This window comes from Diceros bicornis, chromosome 4 (genome assembly GCF_020826845.1).
Source record: "Diceros bicornis minor isolate mBicDic1 chromosome 4, mDicBic1.mat.cur, whole genome shotgun sequence".
In the NCBI taxonomy this organism is placed as follows: Eukaryota; Metazoa; Chordata; class Mammalia; order Perissodactyla; family Rhinocerotidae; genus Diceros; species Diceros bicornis.
Window position 1 is genome coordinate 42,040,422 of NC_080743.1, and position 14,464 is coordinate 42,054,885.

At 39.8% G+C, this 14,464-nt stretch overlaps 1 protein-coding gene across 1 annotated transcript in view; it reads right to left on the reverse strand.

Annotated features, from left to right (window-relative positions):
* AKNAD1 (AKNA domain containing 1) overlaps positions 1–1,141 on the reverse strand; it is a 33,703-nt gene extending 32,562 nt beyond the window's left edge. The window contains 2 exon segments of the mRNA XM_058537176.1: positions 159–886; positions 889–1,141. Of these exon segments, the coding sequence (XP_058393159.1) occupies positions 159–886; positions 889–1,141 (981 nt within the window).
* Between the last annotated feature and the right edge of the window lie 13,323 nt (positions 1,142–14,464).

The following is a 14,464-nucleotide window of genomic DNA, read 5'->3' on the forward strand; positions in this document are numbered from 1 at the left end:
ACACTCACTGAGCTTCTGAGATGTCAAGGTACTCAGCTAGAACTAGAACCCAGAACCTCAGAACTAGAACTCAGTTTCATGCACTGTCGAAAGACCCACAGTGATACAGAGGAGCAGTGGCCCTGATTATACATTTCCTGGAGACCACTACTACTTACCTCTATCTGTTGTGAAACTTTAGTAGTTTTCATTTTCTGCTCTTGTTTTTCAACACAATTTGACCTAGACATGTTTTCTAAAATATCTTGCACAATAGCTGATTTATATCTCCATGTAGGAGAAAAGTTGGCTTGTTTATCTATTGTAAGTGGTTTATCAGTTATGCTATTTTTAGGGATTTTTACTTTGAGAGCAACCTTAGAGAAATCAGAGAGCAGGTAATGAACTAGACTTTGGCCACGTTTGAACCCACTGCCTGAACTTGCTTTTTCAGGCTGCTGTTTCTGGGATGTCTGCCCGTGGCAACTTTTTTGTTTATCACTTGGACTCTTGATTTTAGTTAGAAAATTTGAATTTTCTTGATGGTTGCTGTCTCCAGACAGCTCTTCTAAATCAGAGGTGTTTTCTTCTGTTGTAGTTGGAGAACAACTGGGCTTATTGCTGTTTTCACCATCCCTTTGGGGGTTGAGCTGGTCAGTGAGTTCTGGAGTTTGTTCTTTTGGCCAAGAATTCTTAACATACTGCAAAATAATATTTTTAAGAATAACTTCATCAAAACTGTCAGCATTAGAGATCTCTGGGAGAGTTTCACAATCAATGCCTTGACCTTTTAAGAATTCCTCTTTAGAAAGATGATGGAGTAACATACCAGAAATCTTTGACTTTGCAGGGTCTCTGTTATCAGCCAGAATAGGAAGATTTATGGTGCATTGTTTCTCTTCATCATAGTTTTGTTGACAGCATCTTCAGTCATTTTGTCCAGAGTCATGGCCATGTCTGCATTTCTGCAAGTCTCCTTGTATGTAGCCTTTTCTTGAGGGTCATCTTTTGTTAAAATAATTTGATTTGAGACATAAAGGAACTCATTTTTTGAGGTAAAATTGGAATCACTGTATATCTTAACTTGAGAGAAATCCCCATCATAAGGCAAATCCTCCTGTTGCTTAGAAGTTGTATCTTCTGAGAAATCGGCTTCATCCATGTAGGTACAGCTTGACCTCCTTTGTCCTTTGCTGCCTGGTCTTGATGTTCTCAATTGCAATAGTAGATCTTCTGGTTTTCATGGATTGTCTTCATTGTGTGTCCTATTCTGTGCAAAATGAGAAGAGCCTCTTTGTTAAATATATTGGAATAATGTATGTAACTGTGCTTATTCTGGTGTCTATGCCAGAACAAAATGGATGCTTTTCATTTAGAGAAATTCAATTATAAACATGAAGGCAGAAAGCTCAGTCAAGAGCTAACTCATTCTAAACACTGTGTTAACATAATCCGTGGTATATAAACAAGGAATTTTAAAAAAGACAGGGGAGGTTTTAAATTTTTCATTCATTAAATTTTGAGGGAGACACTGATCTCTAGTTAGTGACCAAATATTTATCAACGTCTCTTAGTAAATGTTATTTGGAATTTATTCTCCGAAATAAGAACTTGGGATGCAAGTAAAGGATTGATTTTTTTAAAGTGCCTTGGCTGTCACTTGTCCACACATCACTGATGGGCCTCTTACATTGTGTGGCACCGAAAACTGGCTCAGCTCAAACATAACCACCATCTTTCTCTGTTCTGGTGCTTTTTCATCTGTCCCTCCATCCTGGTCGCCTTCTCCTGATTTTCCCTTGTATGTTGGAGAAAGGCAGAGAAGGACTGACGGAAATATGAACAAGGAACAAAAAGGCCTTTTGAACACCTGGAGGCTAGTCTGCCGCCAAACATCCCTCTTCTGATTAGAACCCAGGCAGAACCGAGTCAGAGAGGCTGCCTTGCTCTGAGCAGCCCCAGCAAGCTGCCACAGTCTGGTGGTAGCAGCATATCTTGGGGCTACTCCTGAAAATGGTCAGAGCAAAACCAGCTGCCATTTACTATGTGTCTTTTTTTCTTTTAAACAAAACTGGAAACATCCATTTAGATAGCTCTTCTTGATTTGTGAACTTTTGGGACAACTCCTTAGAAGTAGTACAGTTTCCTCCAGTTTTAGGTGGAGTAACTGAGGCTCTGACTCAACCAGGGGATCCGCAACCACCAGCCAGCCTCTCTTGCCCATATAATGACAGGGTTGGATAAGCAGATCTCTGAGGTCCTCTCCCCATCTAAATTTTTATGAGTCTATGAAGTTGTGATTTATTAGATAACCCAAAAAAGCCGAAGTAATGTTTGACCATAAAAATTGAGCTAAATTCTCCAGGAAAAAAGGGGTACAAAGTAACTGTGATAAAGACATCTATAAAATATTGTACAAAAATCTTAATTTATAGATATGTGCCAATGTTAGAGAACTCAAATCAAAAAGTATTTTGTTTAAAGTGATAGAGAGACAGAGAGAGAGGAAGAGAGAGAAAGACAAGAATCACTACAGGATTACTTTAAGTCGTTTACAGTATCTAACATTTACTGCAAAGTGAGGTCTATCTTCATGAACAGAATTACAGGCTACTCCAACCCAAGTTGAAGAACAGGGGAAAATGCTTCCCAAGAAAGTCAAAAACGCAGTGGGAAAGCAGGAGCTGAGAGACCTGGATTTAAATTCCAACTTCTGCACTCATTAGCTATATGCCATTGGGCAAGTTACTTAACTTTTCTGAGTCTTAATTTCCTCCTCCGAAAAATAGGAATAATAATACCTAGTTCACAGGATTGGTGGAAGAACATGAAATAATTCGTGTGAAGCTCTTGGCATAGTCCTTGGTACAGAGTGAGCATTCAATAAATGATAGTTTAAAAATGAAAAACGAGGGGCCGGCCCGGTGGCACAAGCGGTTAAGTGCGCGCGCTCCGCTGCAGCGGCCCGGGGTTCGCTGGTTCGGATCCCGGGCGCGCACCGACGCGCTGCTTGGTAAGCCATGCTGTGGCGGCGTCCCATATAAAGTGGAGAAAGATAGGCACCGATGTTAGCCCAGGGCCGTCTTCCTCAGCAAAAAAGGAGGAGGATTGGCGGATGTTAGCTCAGGGCTGATCTCCTCACAAAAAAAAAAAAAAAAAAAAATGAAAAACGAAACCAATCTCAGTGTTGGAATACTGAAGAATGCCTAGGTACAGAAGGCCAGGTATTCTTTGTCTGTGGGGATATTTAAAGGATAAAGGAAGAAATGGCATATATGAGACATGATCTCTATAAGATCCTTAAAACTATTTTAAAAATCTCCCTGTAAATGCGTACATTGTTTGATGGTGAAAACTATCACTAAATAGTTTTAAATAAAACATTGTCTAAGACATCCAAATGGCCAACAGGTACATTAAAAAATGCTCAACATCACTGATCATCAGGGAAATGCAAATCAAAACTACAATGAGATATCACTTCACACCTGTTAGAATGACTACCATCAAGAAGACAAGAGATAACAAGTGTTAGAGCGGGTGTGGAGAAAAAAGAACCCTTGTGCACTGTTGGTGGGAATGTAAATTGGTGCAGCCACTATGGAAAACAGTGTGGAGGTTCCTCAAAAAATTAGAAGTAGATCTACCATATGATCCAGAAATTCCACTTCTGGGTATATACCCAAAGGAAATGAAAACAGTATATCAAAGAAATATCTGCACTCCCATCTTTATTGCAGCATTATTCACAATAGCCAAGATATGAAAACAACTTAAGTGCCCATCAGTGGATGAAAGGGTAAAGAAGATGTGATATATATATACAATAAAATATTATTCAGCCATGAGAAAGAAGGACATCCTGCCATTTGTGACAACATGGATGGATCTTGAGCACATTATGCTGAGATAAGTCAGACAGAGAAAGACAAGTACTGTGTGATATCACTTTTATGTGGAATCAAAAAGCCAAACTCATGAAAACAGAGAGTAAAATGGTGGTTACCAGGGGATGCCGGGTGGAGGGATAGGACAGACGTTGTTTAAGAGTACAAACTTGCAACAAGTGGTTAATAAGCCCTAGAGATCTAATGCACAGTATAGTGAATATAGACAGCAATATCGTATTATAATCATCAAACTTGCTAAGAAACTAGAACTTAATTATTCCAACCATTAAAAAGAAATGATAATTAGGTAACATGATAGAGGTGCTAATATCACTATAATGGCAATCATATTACGGTATATAAATGTATCAAATTAATATGTTGTACACCCTAAAATTATATAATGTTATATGTCAAATATATTTCAATAAAAAAATTGTCTAATTTTTGAGGGAAAAAAAGAGGATCTTTAAATGCCTACAGGGAAAAGAGAAAAGAAAGATGTTTTCTAGTTTTGTAGGACTTTTAATGACCCAAGCTACAGCCCCAAACACATTCTCATGCCTTCTTTGTATCTTGAGGTGCTCATTGCTGAGCTCCACGACCTTCTTACTAAGGAAGAAAAGACCCTTTGTTAGCCAGAGCCCAGTTTCTAAAATATCATTCCATTTAAACAGATAAAACTTAATTTTTGCTATGACTCTTAAGAAAAAGAGGAAAAGAGAGATGACCAAGATAAGCCAGAAGCCTGAGAAACTCTCTCGTTACACACAGGAAAACAGCTTCCATTATTATTATTGTTACTGTTGTTTTTTTACATGATGCAAAATATCAAAAGGAATTTTTCTGTTAAAGGATCATCTACATCCTTAGCATTGTAATGGGCCCCTTACAGGTAGCTGGAAGGAATTGGAACATCTCCCCGCATCAATACCCAGCTCAATCTTGGAGTTCAAAGGCACATCCAGAGAGATTCTAGTCAGAACCCAACAGAACCTTTCTATAGAACCCAATTTGATTGACTGAGTTCAAATGAACACATTTGGGCCACGACTGCTTACGCAGCTATGCTGACCATTATGTGCTCAGCAATAGCTCACAAATCACCCTGAGCATGAACACCTTGAGCAAACAAGGGCAGCACATCCCAGGGACTCAGCCCTGTGGAAACACTTCAGTCCGGGCCCCGAGCAGGGATGAACAACGAGGTGCTTACCATGCTGACGACTATTCCCTGTGTGCTCTACCTTATTATGAAGTCTGAATTTGGTGCTGAAGTGCTGACTTAAGCTCACTAATTTGCCTAGTTTAAGAGAAGAAGATAACCATATCTGGGATGACAGGGAATCGGATGAAATCAATTAAGAATGTCTATCAACGGGAAAACCAAAACTCCTTAGTGATTAGAGGCCAAAGATGGTCAGCGAATCATTGTTTCTGGCTGGTAGGTGATGTTTGTTCTATTCACTGAGCCCATTTAGTGGTAATACAAATGTTAGATATCATGTTATGTATCAGTGGAATGTCTCCATCTTCAAAGGAAAATTGTGGGGCCATGTGCCTGTGACAATCTCTTAACCTCATCCCCAATACTCTCTGTTCTGTGTTTAGACCTCTGATGCCTCCGGAGGGGGTGTCTATGACCCAGAGGTAGAGGAGAAAGCAGGCATTGTTTCTACCCACCCTTCCCTGCCTCCCTCCACTAAACTACTAGCCACTTAACGCTCCCGGGTCCTGAACTCCCCTCTTCCAAGATCAACCCCACAGACTGTAATGAAAATAGGATTTGACTCTTGGAGGCAGTGATTCAATAATCCAAATTCTTTTTATTCCTTTATATGTGTGTCACTAAGAATGTGAATAGATTACAGTTAGGAGCTTTAAGTACGTGATCCAATGATACTTTGTACTACGTAAAGCAATGTGCTGCTCTAAGTCTTCAACATGCTGCAGTCAACACAAAGAGGTAAGACAATAGCAGTAGCAATAGAAACTCACCTCCATCTTGGGGTCCCTGGACGTCATGGAATGAACCGATCGAAGGGCCTTGCAATACAGATGAGCAATCCTTTAATTCTAAACTACCTTTCTTTTTTTCAGTAGTTGGATGTCAGCTGCAATTGAATAATAGAACAGTAACTGAGCTTCAGTGTCATGGTGTGCCTGCTTCTTCCGGGTTCCTTCAACTACAAGAAATCAGCTTTGAAGACTACATAGGGAACTTCTGATGTGATCTAAACTTGTCTTTTTTTTTTTTTTTTTAATCTTTTAAGAGCATTCAAAAATACTTAGTTTGACTCTGTTTTAATTTTCAAATTCTCTCCCTCTATTTCTAGCTCAAGATTTCTATTTACTCATGAAAGCAAATAGGAGATGATTCAGAATAGCGTGTCCTTAGGCCACGCCCAGAGGTCAGGTATTTGTGGATTTTGTATCCGGCGTATGGTGTTTCTCGATTAAAATATTTTCAAAGGTAATGTGATACAGGCTCCCTCTGCAATGACTGCATTTGATTACACTCTAGTAATCCTATCAGCTAACTTTATCTCAGAAACGTGGGGCGCCCACAAATGCAGTGCCTATGACTGTAACCAGATACCATTCAGCGTGGCAGTCTAGCTTCATCCTGTTGTTAAGTGGCAGAAGGGAGACACTGCGATGGAGCAACAAATCAATCCAATACTCCCTTGAGAGTCAGATGGATATATTATTTATAGTCGGTCTTAGAGATGTAGGCCTTCCGTGGGTGTGCATGAATTTGATGACCAGCTGTTACAAATTATTTATCCTGAAACTATTTTAAAAGTCAGAACCAAAAATCCTTTGAAACTGTGAGCAAACCAGTATTTGGAGAAGCTTCTTTTCAGTGTTTTATCGGAAGACTTTGAATGTTTTTCTTGCCCTTTGGGGGTCAGTGCTGTCTTTATCCAATTTTCCCATTGATATAGCCACATAATCATCATAAATTGTCTAATTTGTACAATAAACCATGAACCTTTGCTGTACTTTGGGAACATCTAGAAAATTCTTGCCAATTGATTTTCTAAAAATAGTTCTAATGACAAATTTTAAAACATACTGATTTAAAGAAGTATAATTTAGGGGGCTGGCCCAGTAGTGCAAGTGGTTGGGTGCACGCGCTCTGCTGAGGCAGCCCAGGGTTCGCCAGTTTGGATCCAGGGCACGCACAGGCGCACCGCTTGTTAAGCCATGCTGTGGTGGCGTCGCACATAGAGTGGAGGAAAATGGGCACGGATGTTAGCCCAGGGCCAGTCTTCCTCAGCAAAAAAGAGGAGGATTGGCATTGGATGTTAGCTCAGGGCTGGTCTTCCTCCCAAAAAAAAAAAAGAAATATAATTAAAAAAAAAAAATACCTCGTCCTTTCCCTAAACTTTCTAGCTTAAGTTTGGCAACCTCTGCCTAGAGATAAGAAGGTCCAGAATGTTTTAGGAACATTTTTTCTCTTTTATATAAAGACTTATCCTTCTCTCCCCTACCTCCTAAAGGAGGAACATTGACTTGAAATTATAAATGAGAAAAAAATAATAATGAATAAAATCATTCATTATTTTATGAATAGCCTGAAGGATGCAAAGCCAGCTATGCAAACATATTGTACATTGATGCCTGATCTATGCTGCTCAAAATGATTTCGAAAAGTTATGATTTTGATAAAAAGTCTATCCTTGCATTAGAAAAAAAAATCTGAAGGATGATTCCCAAAATCTCTCTGTGGGAGGATTGCAGAAAATAAATTTTATTTTCTTATTAGGGCTGTTCCTTCACTTATTAAATGAGTAGTTATTGAACATACCTATTAGGTTCAAAGCATTTAGCTAGGTCCTGGATTGAAAAGGAAATACAGAAAACGGTTAGGAGTATGGACTTTGGTGTCAATCTGAGCTTGTAGCAAGGCTCTGCTACTCACTAGCTGTGCAACCTTGGGCAAGTTGCTTAACTTCTCTGTTGTTCTGTAAAATGTCCATCTCTACATTGTTTGTCCATCTGCAAAATGGGGATATTAATAGCACACATAGGGTTGTGAGGATTATGGGAGTTGCTTTTTTAAATCATCACTTATATAGCATTTACATGTGCCTTACACTGTTCTAGCACTTTACAAATATTAATTTGTTATTTGCATGCAAAGGATTTAGAATATTGTATATTATTATAAATGGTGATAAGTGCTATGAAGGATAGGAAAAGAATATAAGGAAGGAAGACTTTCTTGAGATAGGATAGGCAGGGGAGAGCTCTCTGAGGTTGTGCTTTTCAAGCTGGAGCCTGAAGGATACAAAGCAAGCCATGCAAAGAGTCGAGGCAGAGCATTCTGGTCTGAGGAGACATGTGTGCAAAGACCTGAGGATGAAAAAGGACTTTGTGTACTGGGGAAGCTGAAAGGAACTAGCATGGAGGGTGGCAGTGAAGATTAAAGAAATGGATGTCTTCAAGACATAGGGCATATTTTGGAGGAAAAATCAACAGAACCTGGCAATGTGCTTGTACAGGTAGGTGAGGGTGAGGAAGGAATTAATCATGACTCCTTGGTCATGCTTTCTTGTATTTTCCAAGTATTTTATAATAAAGATCATTTGAATCAACAAGAAAATGACCCCAAAGAGCAAAGCACATGAATTAACAGAAAAGGAAATATACATGGCATTTAAAAATATGAAAAGATGATTATCAAAACACATGAAAAGATGATCACCTTCATTAGAGCATGTTGTTCTATGGTTTAAACATATATGTAGTCGATTAACATTTACTGAGTACTTATGAACCACTTACCATAGGTGTCTATATTCATACAGGCACCCCATGTTCTGGGGACAGCAGAACATGAGTTTGAATCTCTGTTCTGCCGCTTTCTAGATTCACAATTTTGGGCAATTTACCTAACTTCTCTGAGTCTTATTTTCCTACTTTGTAAAATGGTGATGACAATTCTACCTCAAAAGGTTAGTGTAAGAATAAAATAAGATAGTGCATTGACTTAGTCCAGTGTCTGACATGTAGTGTGTCCAATAAATGGTAGCCATTACTATGGAAGCAAGTCCCAATTCTGTATAAATCCTCCTCCACCCTCACCCCAATCTGAATAATCCTGATGAACCAGTTATATATTTGGAAATGCACGCAGATAGTACTGTTCTCTAAATAAATGTGGCACGGTGGAGTTGGATTATGCCTATTTTAGCTTTAATGCATGCATAAGGTTTAAAACAGTGTGGTACATAACGTCTGGTAAATACTACTTTTAAAAAATTATTATTAACTACTACATAAAGTATCTCTTTCAATACTTCAAAATTTTAGCTTTTTAGTGAATTGGTATGGTTTTTATATAAGAGATAAGGAATTGAAATGTTGTATGAAATCTGTTATAAATTAGGCCTTTGTAGAAAAATCATAGCTCGCACTATTTCCCTAGTCCCTTTCTGTAAAAAGCGCAAAGCTCCTTAAATAGTAATCAATGAGACACCCCCCAACATGATTATGAAGTAAGTATTACCTAATCCAATGCTGAAATGCCAACTTTTATCAGACCATTTTAGCTGCCATATTAAAATACCAAAAGTGACAACCATACAAAGATAAGTAACACTCAACATTTAGCGTTTTATGACAGGCTTGTGCAGGCTTAATAAACGTTAATTAATTAAGACTCCCAGCACTCAGGTGAGGTATTTCTTCACCCTCTCAAGCAATATCATCATCTCAGAGATGGAACCTCGGTACCCTGCTAAGCAATTTAGGACCAGGAAATAATTACCTGCTCAAAAGATAACAGCATTTTGCATCTAAATAACACTTTTTAACCAGGAGTATCCAGCCACATTACAAACTAACTAAACACCCTCAGAGACTTAGTATCTCTGTATAATCTTGTGGGACAGATTGAAGGAGAGAAAGAAATTTATCCAAAATGACACAGCAGGTCACTAGCAGCAATCTAAGGATTTAGTCCCTTAGATTCAAGTATTAGGTGGGAAGTGAAGCAAGTGAGGGTTTGTTGAGGGCTTGCTATGTGCTGAGATCTTTGTGTGTATCATCTCATCAATCTTCTCCACAGTTCCCGAAGGTGACTACTATAGCATCCCTCCCTAAATATGAGGAAACAAGCTCAGAGGAGCAGCTAGGTTAATCTGAGTCTAAAGCTGATTTGCTTCTGCTCCTATTAGACCAGGTGTCACAAAGTAGAAGAAATAGAGATGGTCAGACTCACTAGAGTTATTTATTTTTTTTACAGGACTGATAATTAGTTTTCTATTGCTACTGTGACAGATCATCACAAACTTAGTGGCTTAAAACAACACATATTTGTTGTCCTTCAGTTGTGGAGGTCAGAAGTCTGAAAATGGGTTTCACTGGGCTAAAATCAAGGTGTCGGCGGGTTGCATTCCTTCTGGAGGCTCTAGTGGAGAATCCACTTCTCTGCCTTTTCCAGCTTCTAAAGACTCTCTGCATCCCTTGGCCTGTGGTCCCTTCCTCCATCTTCAAAGCCGACATCATAGCATCTTCAAATCTCTTCTAGACTCTGACTTTTCTGCCTCCCTCTTTCACTTTTACATTTACTGTGATTACATTGATAATACACCTAGATAATCCAGGATAGTCTCCCTATCTCAAGATCCTTAACTTAATCACATCTGCAAAATCCCTTCTGACGTGTAAAGCAACATCTTCACAGGTTCCAGGGGTTAGGATAGGGACATCTTTGGAGGCTATTTTGCTTACCACAGTAGTCCTTTTTATTTTGGAGAATTCTTAGAAAACTGGGGTCTATACCTCATCATTTCCTCTCTAAGCAGTATCTCTTGTACCTCCAGGGGGGACTATTACCCCCAAAGCCCTCCCTAACGTGGAGCTTTGTCATCTAGCAAATCTGCTGAAATACAGTAAACACTGTACGAGGGCATACCTCGAATGTGAAAAGTTTTTAAAAAATAAAAAATGATAACTATTGATACGTGCAACTACATGGATGAATCTCAGAATAATTATGCTATTTGAAAGAAGCCAGACCAAAAAAAGGGTACATCCTGTATGATTCCATTTAGGTAAAATTCTACCAAATGCAAATTAATATCTAGTGACAGAAAGCAGATCAGTGGTTGCCTGGGTTTGGGATGGAGGGTGGGGGAGGGATTACTAAGAGGCATGAGCAAATTTTTAGGGGTGATGGATACGTTGATTGTGGTGATGGTTTCACAAGTATATACTTATGTCATACAAATGTTAGAACTTAACAAATCGTGCACTTCAAATATGTGCTGTTTATTATATGTCAGTTATAGCTCAATAAAATTGTTAAAAAATAACAATACATGAAAAGAAACTTTAAAATCCTCCAACACACAGAGGAACTTCATAAATGAGATTATAGAGCCAGGGAGAAACTTGTGTCACACTGCAGTAACCTTATTTGTAGAGCTCTTCAGAAAATTGTTAAACACCTCAATCAGATGGCATCATTTCAGGACAATTGAAAATTTGTAAGTATAACACATTTGGGAGTTTATTTTGCATATTGTCTAAGCTCCTTAGCGTGGCATATGAGGCCCTTTGCGAACTGTGGCTGCCAATCTCTCCAACCTGTCTTCCTGCCACGCCTTGTCTTCAAATTCATGCTTCAACAATGGCACGCTATTTATAGCTACCCAAGCTCACCTGGTGTTTTATGTCTCGATGGCTTTGACTGTGCTGCTGTCCTCCCCACCTGGAATGCCCTTCCTCACTGGCCTCCTTAGCCAGGAGAGGCATCATTTCCTCCTCCACCACCTTTACCCCTTGTTCAAGCTTCCTCGGTTGAACTTTCCCCACCATATTGTGATTAATTGTTTCACATCTGTCTCTGTCACGAGCCAATCTGTACTCTCAACCTTGGCATATAGCAGAGACTCAATAGTTACTACATGGAATTAGGAATGTTCCCAGTCTGCCGTAGAGACAAACATCAGAGCCATTAGGATGTCTATAGAGAAGGACGTCCACCAAAAGAGGAGTTTGGATGTTGACAGATGAAAGAATAAAGCATGGTCATGACGTTGGTGGCAATGACACTCTTGCAGCCCAAACTAGAGCATGGTTCTCGACAGGAGGCAGGACCACTCCAGAGGACCTCAAAAACGTGTGTGGTGTTTTTGGTTGTCACAGTGCCTAGACTGGGAGGGATGGAAGTTGCTGCTGGCATTTAGTACCTGGAGACCAGGGCAGAAGCTAGGTACAGAGCAGTCCTGAACAAAGAATTATCGCATCCAAAGTGCCAGCAGGCACTTCATTAAGAAACACTGCTCTAAGGGTAAAAAGTGTTTTCTCTGTAAAGACCGAAAATACTCCTCTTCCTTTGTGCTCCAGGTGAGTGTGAGGTACATTCGGTGAAGGACCAGAGTCCTCTCCTTCAGCTACAAGCACTCACTCTTCTTGGTCCCCGTCTGCCTCACCAGCCAGGTTTCACTCTGCCCTCTCACTCTCTGCACTTCATTTATTTTTTTTCCTCAAACACCCTGTCTCCTTTCCACCTTGGGGCCTTCCCTTCACGCTGTTCACTCTGCCCTACCTTCCTCCTTTCTACCTGGTTGTTTCTTACTCATCCCTTAGCACGTCACTTCTTCCAGAACTTTCCCTCATCTCCTACACTAGGTCAGGTTTCCCTGATACAAGCCTTCAGAGCACTCTGTGTATCTCTTTAATAGCATTTATCACAATTATAAAATATTGGTAGAAGGAAGGAGGGGAGAAGGGGGAAGGAGGGAAAGGAAAGAAGGAAGGAAGGAGGGAGGGAGGAAGGGAAGAAGGAAGGAGGGAGGGAAGAAGGAAGAAAGGAAGGAAGACCCATTTGGCTGCTTGAGGAGAGTGGAAAAGAGCACACGTTTTAAAAAACCAGGCTCTTAGCTCTGCTTCTTATTAATTGAGGACCTTGGATAAGTTATCTAAGTGATTTGAACCTCAGTTTCCTCATCTACAAAATGGGGATAATGGGTGTTTGCAGGGATTAAATGAGATAAGTACATAGAGTGCCTTGCATGTGTCTGACACATGGGAGTTACTCCATAAATGTTACATCTTTTTTCCTACTCCCTCCTCTGCTCCTAATGTAAGGGCATGCAAGTGTAGAAATTTAAGTGAGAAAGCTGGACTGAAAAAAGCCTTTAGACCCAGCTCGATAGAGAGGAGAACATCTATAAGCCTTCTAAATGGGTTTAAAGGGCTCTGAGAACTGACAGATGTCTTAAAGAAAGCCTGTGGTCAGGGGGTAGGCAGATGTAATAGATTATGAGGAAAAGCAATGAAGAGAAGTCATAGACACTGATGTGGTAGTGTTGCTCAATAGTCCTAAAAGATCTACTCTTTCTGCACAATCCCTCCAGCAGGCTAGCAAGTATCTGTAGGATGACGACACCTGGCTTCTTGGGAGGAATTTGAGATAAGTGGGAAGTCAGGCACCTCTAGAAAGTTGCTTAGTCCTTTATGTCTCTGAGATCAGGGTCACACCAAGGTCCTACTGGTGCCAGAAAAACATAGTTGGGGAAAACATATCTGAGTTGGTCCAGCCACTAAGGAAGAAAGAGTTCTAAATGACTACAATTTAGATTCATATGATTTGCTATCAAAGGGAACCTCTGGGCACATTTGCAATAGCATAATTAAGACTGATAATAGCGTCATAAAACAGTGGGTATTATCTTCAGAGAAGGACATCTGAGTATGCATAATATCCTAAAGGCAAACAGACTCTTGGAAGTCAGGCACATGGAGAATTGCTAGGGTAGTCAACGAGAGAGTCTCATTTCCTTTCTAAGCAACCCACCCTACTAAGTGATCTTTGGAATAACAGGGTTAGTAAATGAGTTTCATTGTGCAACTTCTTTCGCATATGACACCATGTGAATCAAGAGCCCTTGATTGCTTTGCTAACAGGCAGCCTCCAGCTCTGCTGTTAAGCGGTGATATTGACCACCTCAACTTTAGAAAACCCCAAAAGTTAATGCTGTAAAAGAACACAGGGCTGCTTCCTGGTTAAAGCCCTGAACTACTTACTTGCTTGTCTTTCTCAGACAGGCCTCTTAAATCTACCTTCTTTGTTCCACAAGCCCTAAAGGGTTGCCATGCTCACCTGCCTTTACCAACTCCTGTCCTGGATTTAAAATAGAAAGTTCTGCATCCTGGGACCCCTCAGTCCCGGAATGGTTAGTCTCCTTAGTGTAGGACAGATTCCCTCACCCCCACCAAACTCCTAACCTGTCTGTTATCCCGTCACCCCTAAGCCCTTAATCCCGTTTGGCATCTAAGTATTTTTTGTAGAAAACCACCAGAAGGAAGTAACAGAGGGGAATATACAAATCCACAGTAATTTTTTCTTAGTTTTTAAACTTTTAAAAAAATTGCTTTATGTTTTTCTGCTTAAGAAATATGAAAAGTAGAGAAAAGTGTAAAGAGTCAGAATGCTTCAGCATAATTCTTTCTAGTGTTTATTAAGCATGTTTTACATAGGTGGGGTCATAATATATAAAGAATTTTGCAACATGCTTTTTTCACTTAACATCAAGAACATTTCCCCATGTTATTAAAAACCTTGAAATAAATAC